Here is a 15,175-nt window from a genome sequence, read left to right as displayed (position 1 = left end):
ATACAAGTTTGATTCTATCATAAAAAATAATACACAGACAAGGAAATAGCTGAACACAAGATGTGGGTTTTCACAAGTTGTACTGCAAATGTGCAGACATTGCTATTTGTATATCCATCCCTTGAGTCACTTTCTCCCTGCTGGCTGAGGAATTCTGGGAGTTGCAGTCCACAAGCATTAAAAGTTGCTGAGTTTGGAGACCCTTCCTCTATTAGATGAAGCAAGGGGAAACAGTGTGTGTGTCAAACAAGACTGTGATTCTAACCATTTTGAAACATTGGGCGGAGTCTCCTCTGGAAAATTTCAGAATCCCTCCTGAAAAACCAGCCTACCAACAATTAATTTAAAATGCAAGTGAAAGTGATAGGACCAGGTAACCCTTTGCTTTCGTTTCAGTCCGAACAAGACATGATCTTATATGTATCTCATACATATAATTCTCGGGGGGGGGGGGGGGAGGTGCCAAGAACTGCAAAGCCTACTAACTTCCCAGCTTTTAAAAGATTCTGTCCTTCTTAAGACCTTGGCTGAAATCCGTTTTATATTTATCCTAGGAGAATTGTTTCCACACCATTTCCACTTTCCTCCATGTGTGCTTAATTGTATGCAGCCTCCTTCTAGCATCCCTGTTTTTAAGGAACCTCCCTGAAATACGGGTGGGGGGAAAGCAGCCCCCAGGCAGGGAGGAAATAAGAGAGAAAAACTGCCCTGTGAGCAGAGAGCAAAGCTTCTTCCTAACCACCTTCCCTCCTTATCACAAAGGTACACTTGACAGTCACACCTGCTGCTCCTTGGATGAAGGATCACAACCATCGCAGCCCCTTCCGGATGGGGGTCCCCCTCCTTCACGAAGGGCTAATCTGAGCTGCCCTCACTCACACCTCTGCTGTCCTGCCATCCTTCCATATTCTGGGGCAGGGGGAAGAGGAGGGCTCAGGCCTGGGGAGAGCTTCCACTGCTAGAGCTACAGGCTTCTTATTGAACTGGGCGGCTTTCCTCCAAGCCCCCAGCCCAGTCCGTCCCCACCTTCCTCCTCATCCGGCCCTGAAAGCCAGCTCCACTACAGCTTCTGGGGGTCTCGAAGGATGAAGAAGCTCGGACCCCTCGGAAACAATAAGCAGCCACAGAAAGAATAACGGAGAAGGCACTTCAGAGAAGGTGCAAACGGCACAAAGTGGAGACCCGGGCACTTCCCACATGCAGGCCAGGCAGCCTCCTGGCTTCAGTTCTCCCTGGAGGCCAAAACGGGCCATCAGCGCAGGCACACAGGCACACACACACACACACACACACACGCCAGCAAAGCTGCATGAAGCCAGCCGCTCTGGGAGATGCAAGCAGGCCTGGTTCATGTGGCTGCAGGCAGTGCCTGGAGAAGAGGGCCCTGGAGGGGCCGGGCATAAGGAAAGCACGCCAGGAATGCAGAGGGGTCCAAGACCTGCAGCTCCCGTGGCCCCCAACTGGGGGCATGAAAGGCAGAGGCCCAACGGCTGGAGGGCGTAACGCTCCTTCAACGCTCCCAGTACAACCCCCCCCCGCCTCCATTTCGCAGAGCTTGTGCCTGGTAGCTCCGGTTCCTCTTCCTCAGCCTCAGGGCCTCAATTCCAGAAACCAAACCATCCAATAGAAAAGGAGGAGGAAAGCGCTCGCCTCTCTTATCGCCTCCCGAGCTGTGAGTGGCACTTAGTCCGAACCACAGCCAAAGAACCAGCCAGATTCCGTGGTGGAGAAAGAGACAGGAGGCCAGTGGCCCATTGAGTCCAGCTCAGCTTCAACTGACCGACAGCAGCTGAGGCTTTAGGCAGCAGCCTCCCCAAAACGGCCACCTTCATTCTCTGCCCCCGAGGAGGACGCCGCATTCTCCCCCAAAGCTGTTTCGGCTGGGATCCGACCCGGGAGGTCCTCAGAAATAGCCCGGTGCCCCTTAAGCTCAAATGAACACAGGGACCCTCCAATGCAGCTCAACAGCACGAAAGCCCCTCGGCTGCCGTCTCCCCTGGAAGGTCCTGAAGACCCCGAGGGGGCTCAGCAGAGCTGCACCCAGGTGGGGCCTTTCAGCCCAGCCGCCTCCTTCCCCAGCAGAGAGCAACCCTGTCAGAGGGCTGATGGCGGCAGCAGCAACACTGCTCTGCCAAATGATTACTCTGGTGGTAATTAAACTGCAAGCTAACTGAGCAAGACCCTTAATTACTTCTTTGCATCATTACTGGAATTACAGGGCAGTCTCTCCCCTAAACACACACGTGGGATGATGGGGTGGGTGGAAGAGAAGCAAAATGGGGCAGAACTCCCCGCCTTGCTGCTAATTTTCATTAGCCGGGAGCAGAGCCATTACTTCCAATTCTTTAAGCAGGCTTTCCTTCGTCCCAGGAGAAGCTCCCGCTGTTATTCAGAAACTTTTCGCTCAGCAGCCGTGGCACCAGGCCAGCTCCACCGGGCACCGGCACCTGGGAAGTGCCGGTTCACTAGTCCCTCCCTGGTAAAGCAGGTGCAAAGAGGCTGAGGGCCCACCCTGCCGTCTGCTCCACCGCACTTCTCCTAAGGACGACGCAGCTCCCCTTGCTCCCAACAGAGCTGGGGAAGGACGGCCCTTTCATGACCTGTGGACTTCAACTCCCAGAATTCCTGAGCCAGCGAGGTTCCCAAACGTTTTGTCCTCTCCTCCTTCCAGGCAAAGCAGAGACCCCAAAGGCCGCTCTGGCGTGGACCTGCCAACATGTGTGACATGTGGGCAAAAAGAATCTAACATGCCACCTCCCCCCCCCCTCCGAATGGTGTAACCAGGAGGCACTTGAGACTTCAGCCACACTTCAGCTTACGTTTGAATGTGATTGGCAGCTAGGATTCCTAACCAGAGCCTCTTTTTTTTCTTTTTCGTTTTTACATAAAAGTTCTTTTTCTGAACTGGGGTTTCAAGGAGGAAACCCAGTATTTTAAATGCCAGAAAAATTCTAGCAGCATTCTCCCAAGCCTGCAGCATTTAGAACAAAATACTTTTTTCTTATGCCAGAGGCTTAGTTCCAATATATATCATTACAGTTCTATACAGCAAGCAATTTTATTCCTTCTTCCATGCTCTACAAATTTAGAACAGTGGGGGGGGGGGGGGGACTCTCCGTTCAGGCTTAAAATACCTTCTGTTTCTCTTTCTCCCACTTAGGCTTTAACTTTTTTTTTCATAGGAGGGAGAAAAAATTGGCACATACATTGCAGCGTCACATTTCTCCCTCTGCTTGTCTTCTGAAATCTGTCGTGGGGATTTTTCCTCAATAAACTAAGCCCCCTTCTCTTATTCCACTTCTATGGGTCACACCAGAACCTGCGAGACCAAGAGGGGTGCCGGATGCAGTTTCACAATTGAAGAATTAAGGGCAGCAGGCAGAAAAAATTCCCCTACCTGGAACGCCTCCAGATGGATTCGATCGCCATTCCTGTAATCTTTTAGCCAGAAGTCTGGGGATCAGCAAAGCTGAAGTTCAATCTACCTCCGGTTCTGCTTCATTAAATGCTCCTTCTTGGATCAGCCTTATATGATCCCTTTTTAAAAGATCCCTGCAGTCCAATTTGTTCAATCCAGAATGCCAATCACTATAGCCAACTTATTACTATCATGCACGTGGAAGTAACACACAGTGTATCTCAAAACACACCCAAGTGCAAAAATTGTCCTGTCCCCTCCAATTTAATAAAAATAAAGCTGATGGCAATGCTACAATTTTTGCTATTTGCCCCTGCCTACTATTTTTGAAGCCTATAATCAGAAAATCTTAAATTTTTGATTTAGGCAATTTTACTGTTATAAAATAAACAGGAGTGGTGGATTTATTTAAACAGAATAGAGCAGTGTTTCTCAACCTTGGCAGTTTGAAGATGTCTGGACTTCAATTATGCTGGCTGGGAAATTCTGGGAGTTGAAGTCTTCACACTGCCATTGGTTGTGGAACACTGGAAGAGTGGAAAACTGACAGTTACCGGAATAGAATGTTTTTGGTATTAATATTCCACTTTATTTAGGGCCAGGGTAATTGCATGCACCCAAGCTGTCCTACCCCCTTGCTTGCTCTTTTCCTTCATTGAAAAAGCCTCCATGTCACCCTCTGCCATTCAGAGAGAAGAATGGTTTTGACTGCCTTACATAATCAGACTCTTCCCGGGATTAGGAATAAGGCAGCAAGGAAGCTCCTGCTTGCCGTCTTCTGGCTGGCCCTAAATGGAGAAGGGACTTGTTTATGATGATCAAAGAGCCAGGATCCATCTGCTCTTGAAAGATTTGTAAAAACAATTTCCAGTCTTTGCGGAGAAATGCAGAACAAAGGCATTTAGAAAATACTTTACGGGGGGATGTTTTCTAATCCATCAGGTAATATTTGACATACCCCACGAAGGAAACTCTGTCTCGCTACTGAATTATGCTAGAGTGTTTTTCAAATCCTCACCCACGGATCCAAGACTCCAAGAACAGCACATTTAGGCAACGAGCAGGTTTGCTCTTTTATCAAAACTGGAGCATTTTTTTTTAGGACACAGCATGGATGAACTAATGTTTTCATTAGCAAAAGCAAAGTATCTCCTTGCTGACCTTCAGAATGTCCCACATTGACATTTTCATCCTGGAAGCGTTTCTCCAGGCTGACACCACGCTCCCTAAATTTGAACCTGAAGATTTCAGAAAAAGTCTCCTTTGAAACAAGCTTGACCACTGGGCCAAGAGTTCTAACTCTTTTGTAAAAAACAAAGCAACATGTTTCTAACTTTTAACAGGAAAGAACTTTCAGTCCTGAGAGAAAGAAACCAAGTGCCAAACGAGTGTCCTTCCGTATATAAATGCAGTAAGCAGAAGCTGGCAACAGGACCTCCTATCTCCTCTCAAAACTTTCCAAATATAGTAACTGTTTAATCTTCTGCTTCTCTGGGCTTTCTTTTCCTTGTTTTCTTGAAGAGAGATCCTGGTTTCTTTTGAAGTGGTTCCAAGTTTGCAATGGGACTCAACAAGAATCATCTCATCAAAATAAGGCCAACAACCAGAGACCAGTTTGTAGCTAGACTGCTCATTTTCTGAAACATTTTGAAGGGCTTCTGAAGCTATCAGTATGATCGATTATCTTGGGGTGCAAAGCTCTGCATTCAAGTTGTTTTTGTCGACATGTTCAAGGGATAAACCAGAGGCTGAAAGAGCTGAGAAACAATAACCTTCTGGCAAGACAAAACTTGTCTATATACCGATCTTTATAAACAAATGTTTGACTCAACTTGTATATAAGAAAAAAAAAGACACTGGCCTCTTTGGAGCATAAAATTCAGAACAATTTCTCAAACAAGCATCGGAATACAACCAAGATATCCCAAAATTCCTTATTAGCAAATACGGAAGTTGCAACTCACAACCTCAAGCAGACAAATGACCCTTAACTATGAAAGTGAGCCTACACTAATATACCACACCAATATATGGAGCCTACACCAATGTACCATAAACAGCAGGGCGTGTCCTACTTACAGGTGCCAAAATCTTTCTCTGGACTCATCCTGAAACAGATCACCTTCGCCATTCATGCTCTAAATCTAATCTTTTTCTCCCAAGACTTTTACCTGCCAGAGTATTCTCAAATTACATTTGTATTACATCACAAAATCTAGAAGCATTTAAATATAAAGTACAGCTTTCCACAAAATGATGTAAAATAGACTTCCAAATATTCAGAAGAGTCTTTTTCTGGAATAAAATCTTTTATACAAGACAACATATTATCTAGCTACATTCCATAAACCACTTCAGTAGAATTCTTTTGGACACTGAGGCTTGTAAAGTGTAGAAGCTGAGCTTCTCCAGCCCTTAAAATTCTCTGATCTACAGCCAGGCAGGATTATCTGTAGGCATTAATAGTGCTGTTTTCTTTACAATCAGAAACCAAGTTTGCAGTTTATGAATATGATGGAGAGATTCATTTCAAACCTGTAAGCCAAAAGTAAATTCTTGAAAGAGGCTTACAGACTAATGATCATGGCAGCTTGCTTAGGACAGAGAGAAGCTAAACAGGTCAAAGGGGCCATGGAGGGCATTTTGTAAGAGCAGGCTTAGCTCACCTAGGAACAGCCCCCTTCCCCAAATAAAAGGGACTGGATTAAACCCCTTATCCACCTGTGAAAATCTGAATACAGAATAACAGAACTGGAAGGAACCTTGGAGGTCTTCTAACCCACTGCACAAGGAGGCCGGATACCATTTCAGACAAATGGCTGTCCAGTCTCTTCTTAAAAGCGATTTCTGGAGGCAAGCAGTTCCACTGATTAATTGTCCTCCCTGTCAGGAAATTTCTCCTTAATTCTGGGCTGTTTCTCTCCTTGGTTGTTTCTTGTTCTGCCTTCAGGGGCTTTGGAAAATAAGTTCAAACCCCCCCCCCAACTTCTTTGTGGCAGCCCCTCAAATATTGGATGACAGCCATCAGGTCACCCCTCGTCCTTCTCCCCCTTCGGCTAGACAGTCCTGCAACTGTTTAACTGTTTAAATTTACGTAATATAAATTTATACGGCATGCCATCTGACTCCAAGTGAACTCTGGGCACTTTATAAACAGGTAATTTGTTTTAAAAGTATAAGTAAAGAAGCAAAGTTGAAACTTTGGGGACTTCAACCGCCTGTGCTCAGGGCCCAGAGAGCGACGAGAGCAAAGCCTTGAACCCTGCCTGAGGCTCAGGGTGAGAAAAGCCGGCTCTGCAGGAATCCACCTGGGAAAAAAGGCACAACCACCTGCCCTGATCTCCTCCCCACATGCCGCCCCTGGTCAAAGGCAATATGACTCACGACCACAACTGAGCCCAACATTTCGGCTGCTAAGCGAATTTTGCCCCATTTTACGACCTTTCTCACCACGGTGGTTAAGTGAACCCTTGCAGTTGGTTGTTAAATGAGTCCGGCTACCCCATTAACTTTGCTTGGCAGAAGGTCGCAAAAGGGGACCGCGTGACTGTGGGACACTGGGACCGTCGTAAGTGTGAGGCTGTGGAAGACGGTCCCAAGTCACTTATGTCTGGGCTGCTGTAACACAGAACGGTCACTAAACGAGCGGTTGTAAGTCGAGGACCCCGCACCATAAAGCAGCTCCTCCCCCAGCTCCAAACTCTCCAGGCCTCCTTCAGGCTCCGCCCCCAAAGCCCCCCCAGGCGCCGCCCGGGCATCTCCGCGTGGTCCCCCGTCCACCACCACCACCCCGCCCTTCAACGCGGGCCAAAGGCCAGGCCGTCGGTCCTCCCACAGGGGCGCCTGCTTCGGCCCAGACTCAGGAGGCCCCTCAGGCGACGGGCTGCCCCACCGAAGGACCCCGGCCGCCCACCACTCCGCTCGCTCGCTCACCCGCTTGCTAGGCCGCCGACCCCTCGGTGCTGGCGCCACCGCTCGCCCGTTAACAGCCGCCGCCGCGCAGGCCGGTCCCGGTGCGGTTCACCAGCAGGAGGAGGAGAAGGAGGAAGAGGAGGAGGACGCCATTTTGGGAGCCAGCCAAGCCGCGGCCGGCAACATCCGGGGACAAGCGCCTCCCCGTCGCCTGGCGACAGAGGGTCCCGCCCCGCCCGGGGAGAGGCGGGTTCGCTCCCGATTAGGCCACGCCAGGCCAGAGCGCTCTAGCACTCGCCTGCCATTGGCCGAAAGGGAGAGGGGCGGGGCAGGAGAGGGCGAATGGCTGGGCGGCGTGCGTTGAGGGACGGGGGGCTGGGCTGGGCGTGGAGAAGCGACGCTTCGGGGCATTTCCGCCTCTGCTGCGGTCGCGGTTGCCGGGGGATTCTGGGAGTTGAAGTCCGCAAGTCTTAAAGTTGTCAGATTTGGAGGCGCCTGAGCTGTAGGCTGGGAGGGACTTCCCTCTGCCCAGAGGGGTCTTGTGTGCCCCCAAACCTTTGACCCTCCCAACTACCTGAAGAATCCTGGCACATCTGGAACCTTTCCTGGCCCAGGTTGCAGGTAGACAGCTAGAAGGCTGAGGAATTCTGGGAGTTGAAGTCCACAAGTCTTAAAGTTGCCAACGTTGGAGACCCCTGGTAGACTGCCGCAGGAGGGGAGGCTCCACCACTTGGCCAGCAGCTGCTGCTGAGCCAAGCTGTCCTGGAGCTGCTCCTCGCCCTCTGTGCAGCAAGAACCCACAGAAAGTCCCGGGTTCAAAGGACACAAGAGCCCCACCGGGCATTTCCTGGAGGTAAAACAAGGATCTCCTGCCTGGCTCACCCGGTCTGCTGGCCAACAACGGAGAAGGTGTGGCCTGGCTCCTTCCCGCTCTTTTCGGCCTCTGGATCTCCATGTGGTCTCCCATCCGATCACCAAGTAGGAAAATCCACACCCCACCACCCCACCCAGCTTCATCATGCAGGCAGGGCAGGGCCAGGATTCCGCCCTGCTGGCGCCCTTTGGGAGAACCATCAGAACAGACCATGTGGAGAGCAGCCACCCTTCACTGGGGAAAAAGCTCTCCCAGTTGCCTCCCTGCGTAATTCTGCCCTCCTCCCCCACTGCGAGCCAAGGTTTGCAAGGTTTTGTAAGAAGTGCCCATTGGCGTATTTCACTGAGGTTGTGCCCTACTCCTTCTGCCAGAAGCACAACCAATCGTTTTCCAAATTGCAAATTCCACCCTACACGGAACGGCAGAAATATATTAAAATAACCACCTGAGAAGTCTAGTTTAAAAATAAACACTTTTTTGTCTTGTCTCCCTTTATTCCTGATTTTTATTTCAAGTAATTATTTGCTTAAAAATCACACTTGTCCTTAATGCTACCAGGAGGGCAGCTGCAGCAACATCACTGATCCTCCTTTTTCTCCATCGGTCAAGGTCTTCTTCACTCTTTCAGCCCCTTTGTGGCCGGGTCACATTCGAGGTCATGCAAACCGCTTCATATTCAGGCCAGAGAACTCAGTGCAATTGAAGCTGCTGGAGCTCAGGAGGTGGGATACTGGCTGCCATGCCTCCTAGGGTCTTCCAGCCTGGAGGGTCATTGCCAGGCCCCGGGGCCATGCCGGTCTTTGATCAGCCAAATCTTATCCACCACCTTCCCATTCTGAAAACCAAAAGCAAAGGGGGGATCAGGCGAAGTCTGGCTACCATGGAGGGAGGGGGTGGGCGGCCACCCTGAGCAATGCAGGAAGCATCTCCCCCAGGAGGCTAGTGGCTGGAGCTCAGGACCAGCTCAGGTGGAGCCAGGAGGCTTGGCCACCAGATGCCAGGCTCGGGAAAGTCACAAGCCAAGCGGAGCAATGGACTCAGGGCTGCTGTGGCAGAGCAAGCTCCTACCTGGTCATCCGAGACCTGCTCCAACCAGAGGTGGGTCATGTTGATGATCTGCATGCGGGCGTACCCATAATCCTCAATCCGCAGAGCACTCCATTCTCGTGGGTCTGGGATGAAAGGGTCCAGCCGCTCCTTGCAACCCTGGGGAGGGAGGGGGGGGGTGAAAGGGAATGTAGCTCAGCCACTGAAGGGCCAAGTGTGAAGAGCCTAAAGTCTGCCCTCCCCCTCCCCACCCTGGGCTTTCTCCACCCAGTACTTCCAGGTACACGCAGTCCTTGACTTATGACCACAATTGGCAGCTTCCTAGGAAAAGAATTCTGCATATGCTCAGAGACGTCATGTTTAGTTCACGCTGCCGATCTGCAAACTTACGGCTGACCCAGTGATAATGTGGACGGGGGCGCTGGGATTGGTGTAAGGGGCTGCAGTGCTTCCATTGTAAACCTGGAAGAGGGAGGAGCAGAAAGGAGAAGAATAGGTTGGGATGCTGGGGGCCAGCTGCCCCTCTGCTCTGCCCAGAGACGGTGGGGCCACTTCTCTGCGTTGGGGGAACCTGCGGACTGAGGCCGCTTGGTCACTCTTGCCGCTTTGCAGCTCTCCAGCCACGCAGAAGGGGCAGGCAGAGAGATGGGCACCGTGGGCTCTAAAATCAGGGAGCCATTCAGGGAGGAAGGCAGCCCCCCAGTCCCCACAGCTGGACCCACCTTGTAGTCGTAGACGGGCCAGAGCCGTTCGTAGGAATGCTCGTGAGCCCACAGTGCCAGATCAACCCCTGGAGAAAGAGAAAGCGGGGGAAGGAGGGGGAGCCCATTGACATTGCTTATCAGAAGCTCGCAAAAGGGGATCATGTGACCCTCGGACACTGCAGTGGTCATAAGTATGAAGCAGTTGCCTGTTCAGTGCCTGAAGTTGGATCACATGATCGTGGGGATGCTGCCAAGGTTGTAAGTGTGAAAAAAGGCCGTTGTAACTCTGAGTGGCCACTAAGTGAATGGTGGGGGTCAGTGGAGGACTCCCTTTATGGGCCTTCCCTTGGAGGTGTTCCCTGGGCCTTCAGAAGGAGAGCGCAGGGGCTGCCTGGGGGAACTGACCGTATTTGTAGAAAAGATCCTCCAGGCCGTAACGGTTCGGCTTCAGTCCTCTGCGTACCTGGAAAGGCCCACAAACCACACTGAGTGCCACCTGGTGAAATCTGGAGCCCCTTTGTGGCAGTGCTGGGCACGGGGCTCAGCCTCCTGAAACAAGCTGCTTCAGAATGACAGAATAACAGATTTGGGAGGGACCTGTGAGGTCTTCTAGTCCAGCCCCCTGCTCAAGCAGGAGATCCAACCTTGAGACTTCAACTCCCAGAATCCCCCGGCCAGCTAGAGTGTTGAAATGCACAAATCTTAAAGGTCCCAAATTGGAACCCTTAACCTACCCTCTTTCCAGAGAAATGGCTGTCCAGTCTCTTCTTCAAAGCCTCCAGTGACGGGGCCCACACAGCCCCCCCCCCGGAGGCCAGCTGCTCCACTGCTTAATTGTTCTCACTGTCAGGAAGTTTCTCCTTAGGTCCAGGCTGGATCCCTCTTCAGTGAGTTTCCATCCTACCTTCTCACCCAGCTTATCTCATTATATTTACTTATTTTTCTTTTATAATTAAGTGTCATTTCACTTCCACCTTATCCTCCTGGCTGCAAACATCGGCCTGAAAGGATCAGGGTCAAAGCCCAGGTGAGGCTTGGCCACCAGAGACAGGCAGGCGAGACTTGGGCAACCATATTCCTTTGTTGAATAAAATAAAATCTTTTGGCCCCTCCCTCCTATTTCCTCAGGGGCTCAAACCGGCTTCTCCAAGGCCTACGTACCAGGCTCTCGTGCTGGGTGCAGTCATCCCTGTTGTTGTTGGAGCAGTACATGGGCCGATGTCCCATGGTGATGATCCAGGGGCGCTCCCCACGCCGTTCAGGCCGGTTGGCCTCCTGCCCCCAAGAGGAACGAACCGGAGGTTGGTCTTTGCTTGGGGCAAACTGGCTCCGCCCACCCAAATCCAGACCCCGCCTACCTGGAGGTCCCTCTCCAGCCACTGGAACTGCTTGGCTACCAGCTGCTCCCCATAGTCCAGGAAGAAGTACACCTCCGTGGAGAAGGAAATGAGGTGAGCAGGGCCTACATCCCAGCTGGGAAGGGGGCAAGATAGGCAGCCACTAAGAGCAGGGGGACAAGTGGGGGGAAAGGAGCCCCCTCCCCCAGAGGATGGGGAGACATCTCCATGGAGGCCCCAGAGCCCAGACCCCCCACCCAGACCTGCCCCCAAAGCAATTGGAAGCAGAGAGTGAGTCTGGTGGGGCAGGGGAGGGGATGGATGGAGGACAGGGAGAGTTTTGGCTGGGGGCTTTGGGCCAGGTATTGTGTCTCAGCCTCCCTCACAGGGTAGGTGCGTGTAGGAGAAGGAATAGCAAGGGCAGAGTTAAAAGAGGCACCAGCCTAGCATCCCTACATAGCCACAAGCAAACTAAGTCCAACCTCCCTTGAATCCCATGAAGCCGTATCTAAGTCGGGGCAGGGGCTGACCATTAGTTGAGAAGATTCCTGTGCAAAGGCTTTTAGCAATAAATCAGTTTAACTGGACCTTCATGGAGGAAACTGCCTTTTGGGCCTGACATTAATACTACAGCCATACAAGGCAGGAGCAGCTCCGGACCTCTCTTTGCCCCCATGAAAGGAACTGGAGAGCCTGGGAAGGAAGAGGGTCTTGGCGTCTTGGACTTGTGCCCCTTGCAGCTCAGGGACGCACCTGTACCAGAGGCTCTCGGTGTCTCCGGGCATGCTGAAGCGGGAACGGTAGTTGGAGAAATTGCTGCAGGAGGGAGGAAGGGAGGGAGAAGGCTGAAGGGGGGGGGACGCAAACAGTGGCCCTTCCCTTCGTAGCAAAACCGGGACGCCTAGGCTATATCCCCACCCACCCACCCAGAGAGGGAGTGCCACCCTGGGAGTTACAACTGGCCACCAGAACCAGCCCGCAGACAGAGTGGCAGAGGCGAGCATCTCTTCAATCTGGCCCAGCTCCACTCACTACTTCTCCTCATGGTTTCCCGGGCAAGTCATATATGGCACAAAGGCAGCCACTGCCTCGATTTTCCGCATGAAGGCGTCCCCGACGAGGGCGTTATCCTGCAGGGGTAGAACAGAGAGAGGTTGGGATCGGGCAATGTCCCAGGGCAGAGATCCCCCACCCCTGCCCAGGAGGGGCACACCCACGTGGCCCCCTTGGAACAGCCTCACGGGTCTGGCCTTATGACTGTTCTCAAGCGTCTTCCTGTCTAGCCCACAGATGCTCCAGAGGTCTTACCGAGTCCAGGTCGTAGGCAAAATCTCCTGGGGGGGGGAGGGGAGGAGAGGAGGGTCACCATCAAAGGGTGGGCCCAAGGAAAAGGGCCCCGGGGAAGAGCCGGGCAGCCATTGGGCCTACCTATGTGCAGCACTGCGTCGTACCAGCCTTGCTGAGTCTCCCTCTGCAACCGGGACAAGGACTGGGGGTTCACCAGGCCCAGGTCTCCAAAGAGGGCGAACCGAGGGCTCCAGCTGCTGCCCTTCAGCAACGCCCGGAAGCCATAGGGCTGGCTCCAGCCCCACGGGCCCCCACAGCGATAGACTGCAAGGGGAGAGAAGCAGAGGGAGTTGCAAAAAATGATCCCGTGACCCCAGTGGGTCTCCGTGTACCATGCAGCCACCAGATGGGGCCACAGACAGAGGAGGGTGTGGTTTTTGCCCTGCCCTGCAAGGAACAAGGTGCCCCCATCCCTTACCGTAGCTCCGTCCCGGAAGAAGGCCGCGGAGGGTCACTCGGTGGATGAAGAGGGCACGGCCCAGGCTGCCCCCGTCCACAAACCGCGTAGCATTTCCGCTGGCCTTGTGAGGAAGGGCCTTTCCCGGAGCCTGGCCAAAGACTACAAGGGACTCGGCTGGCTCAAAGGTCGTCCAGGTGACCACCATGGAGGTGGGGTCTCCTGCAGCAAAAGCCCCCAGAGAAGGCATCATTCACGGAGGGGGGAATGGCCTCATCTTTACAGAAGGTTGCAAAGCAACAAAGGCCAGCAAATGCGGTGGATAAATATGCAAACCGATCGGCTCCAACCAAGACCCGGTTTCAGTTAAGTGAAAGTAAAAGAAATGTTGCTCCTTCCGCCTCACTGGAGGTGCAGAGCGGGAGAAGGGAGAGGCAGGCGCCCCAAAGCTCACCTGGGAAAGACAGATGCACCTGCTCGGGCTGGGGGGCCCGGGGGCCCTGGCCCCGCAGGTGGGGCAGCCACAGGCAGAGGAAGAAGCCCAGCAGCCTCGCCCCTCGGCTCATGCTCCCGCCGGGCTCCTCGCCAGCCGCCGAAGCCCCGCAGCTCCAGGGACTAGCGGTCCAAGGCCGCCCTGCAAGTCACAAGATGCGGTGTTGCAATCCGGCCGCCGCCTCCAGTTCCCGGGAAGGGCGGCCGCCCAGTCGCCCAGCGGGCCCCGCCCCGCCCCTCCTTTGCAGGGCCCCCAGGACCCCCGCTGCCGGCCCAGGCCCCCGCGCCCCTCACGCCGCCCAGCCTGACCGGACTGGAAGAGGCGAGAAGCCGGCGGCGGCCCAGAGCAGCTCTTTTCCCCCCGCAGCCGCTCTCCGGGAGGCGCGCCCGATTTTCCTGCCAAGCCCGAGCGGGCGGGGAGGAGCAGCTGCCGGGCGGGGGGATTCCGGGGCTTGGAGCCCCTCCAGCTGGAAGTTGCTGACTTTGAAAAAGCGTCCCGGGAGCGGGGGGCAAAAGGCCGCAGCGCCTCCGGACAGAAGCGGACCGTCCCGGGCTCGCCCTCCCCGTCCAGCAGCCGCTTAGTCGGGGGCGGGGCGGCTGACTCCATTCGGGGACCTCCGTGCTGGGCCTGCAAAATAGTGCAAACCGAGGCGCGACTGACGTGTCTCCGAGGCGGCTCCCGAGCAGCGCAGCCGTCGCAGAGTGCGGAGAGACCCCGCAGCAGCCACCCCGGAGGCCTTCGGGCACAGGGACCCGGCGGGATCCAAAAAATAGCCCGCCCACCCGCCGTGGCTGTCATGAAAGGAGACGCCATTGGCCAGGCGCTGCCCAATCACATCTCGTGCGAGTCCGTCCGCCAATGAGGGCGCCGTGGACCGAGCTGGAATCGGGAGGGAACCTGCGGCGGCCGCAATGCCTGGACGGCGCGTCTCGGGAAGGGAGCTCCGCAGCCGCCCTCGCGCCCCGCCCGGAGCCGCAGGCGGGACGGCGATGGGCGCCGCGACGGCCAAGGCCGGGAAGGCGGGCGAGGAGGCGTCCGGGGCCGGTGGGAGCCTCTCCGGGGCGCCCCCGCCGGACTGGCCGCGCCTGCCCAACGAAGTGCTGGCGCTGATCCTGAGCTGGCTGCCGCCCGAGACGCTGGCCACGCGCTGCCGGCTGGTCTGCCGGCGCTGGAGGGACCTGCTGGACGGCCCCGCCGTCTGGAAGCTCCAGTGGCGCAGGGACCCCGCCATGCGCGCCGCCCTCCAGGCCGCAGGCCGCTGTCCCCGCCTGCAGTGGAGCCGCCTGGGCGTCCTGCGTCCGCTGGGCAGGAACCTCGTGCGAAACCCCTGCGGGAGAGGTAGGCAGCCCGGCCGCCCCGTCGCTCGAAGGAACGCTTCTTCCCCCCGCTGGGCGGTCGAGCCTTCCCGGGATGCCTGTCGCCGCTTCGGGTCCCTTGGGGCTCTCCTCGACGGCAGCGCCTCCCCCACCCCGTGCTCGGGCAGGGCGCGTAGCTGGAAGGCGGAGTCAGCCTCGCTCCTAAAGTTCTGGTAACCTGGTAGGAAGCGTCTCAAGCGGTGCTAAAAGCCTGGCTCTCTGCCCCTAGAGAAGTTCCGACACTGGGGTGTCCAATGCGAGTTTCCTGGATGGAATGACGGCTGGAACGTG

The 15,175-nt window shown here is 54.6% G+C and overlaps 2 protein-coding genes across 6 annotated transcripts in view; both read right to left on the bottom strand.

Moving 5' to 3' along the window:
* The window catches only part of PAK4 (p21 (RAC1) activated kinase 4), a 34,865-nt gene extending 27,300 nt beyond the window's left edge, over positions 1–7,565 (bottom strand). For both annotated transcript variants that reach the window (XM_081962227.1, XM_081962230.1), the window contains exon 1: positions 7,352–7,565. The gene's annotated coding sequence lies outside the window, so the exon portion shown is untranslated. The remainder of the gene's footprint in view (positions 1–7,351) is intronic.
* A 1,112-nt stretch (positions 7,566–8,677) lies between these two features.
* On the bottom strand, positions 8,678–14,882 carry ACP7 (acid phosphatase 7, tartrate resistant (putative)). 4 transcript variants are annotated; one of them, XM_081962330.1, is made up of 14 exons: positions 14,175–14,870; positions 13,491–13,670; positions 13,058–13,258; positions 12,721–12,903; positions 12,601–12,626; positions 12,325–12,422; positions 12,046–12,108; positions 11,314–11,428; positions 11,117–11,230; positions 10,361–10,418; positions 9,974–10,041; positions 9,642–9,713; positions 9,273–9,410; positions 8,678–9,039 (listed from the first exon to the last, which is right to left on the bottom strand). In XM_081962330.1, exons 1-14 carry the CDS (start codon positions 14,758–14,760, stop codon positions 8,974–8,976), a joined length of 1,968 nt encoding a protein of 655 aa, XP_081818456.1. In that variant the 5' UTR covers positions 14,761–14,870; the 3' UTR covers positions 8,678–8,973. The 4 variants fall into 4 exon arrangements, with proteins under 4 accessions (XP_081818456.1, XP_081818457.1, XP_081818458.1 ...); XM_081962331.1 differs by having other exon boundaries at positions 14,190–14,870; XM_081962332.1 differs by having other exon boundaries at positions 13,838–14,357.
* Between the last annotated feature and the right edge of the window lie 293 nt (positions 14,883–15,175).

Source organism: Natrix helvetica, assembly GCF_964273705.1.
Source record: "Natrix helvetica genome assembly, chromosome: 9".
Classification (NCBI taxonomy): domain Eukaryota; kingdom Metazoa; phylum Chordata; class Lepidosauria; order Squamata; family Natricidae; genus Natrix; species Natrix helvetica.
This window is presented reverse-complemented; position numbering and strand designations above follow the sequence as displayed.

Coding starts and splice junctions, on each gene's coding strand:
- ACP7 (XM_081962330.1), bottom strand. CDS start 14,760: ATGGCGGGGTCCCTGCGCCACTGGAGCTTCCAGACGGCGGGGCCGTCC. Junction 12,904..13,057: donor TCTTCCGGGACGGAGCTACG/GTAAGGGATGGG, acceptor CTCCCCTTGCAG/TCTATCGCTGTGGGGGCCCG. Junction 11,231..11,313: donor GGCTGGAGAGGGACCTCCAG/GTAGGCGGGGTC, acceptor TCTTGGGGGCAG/GAGGCCAACCGGCCTGAACG.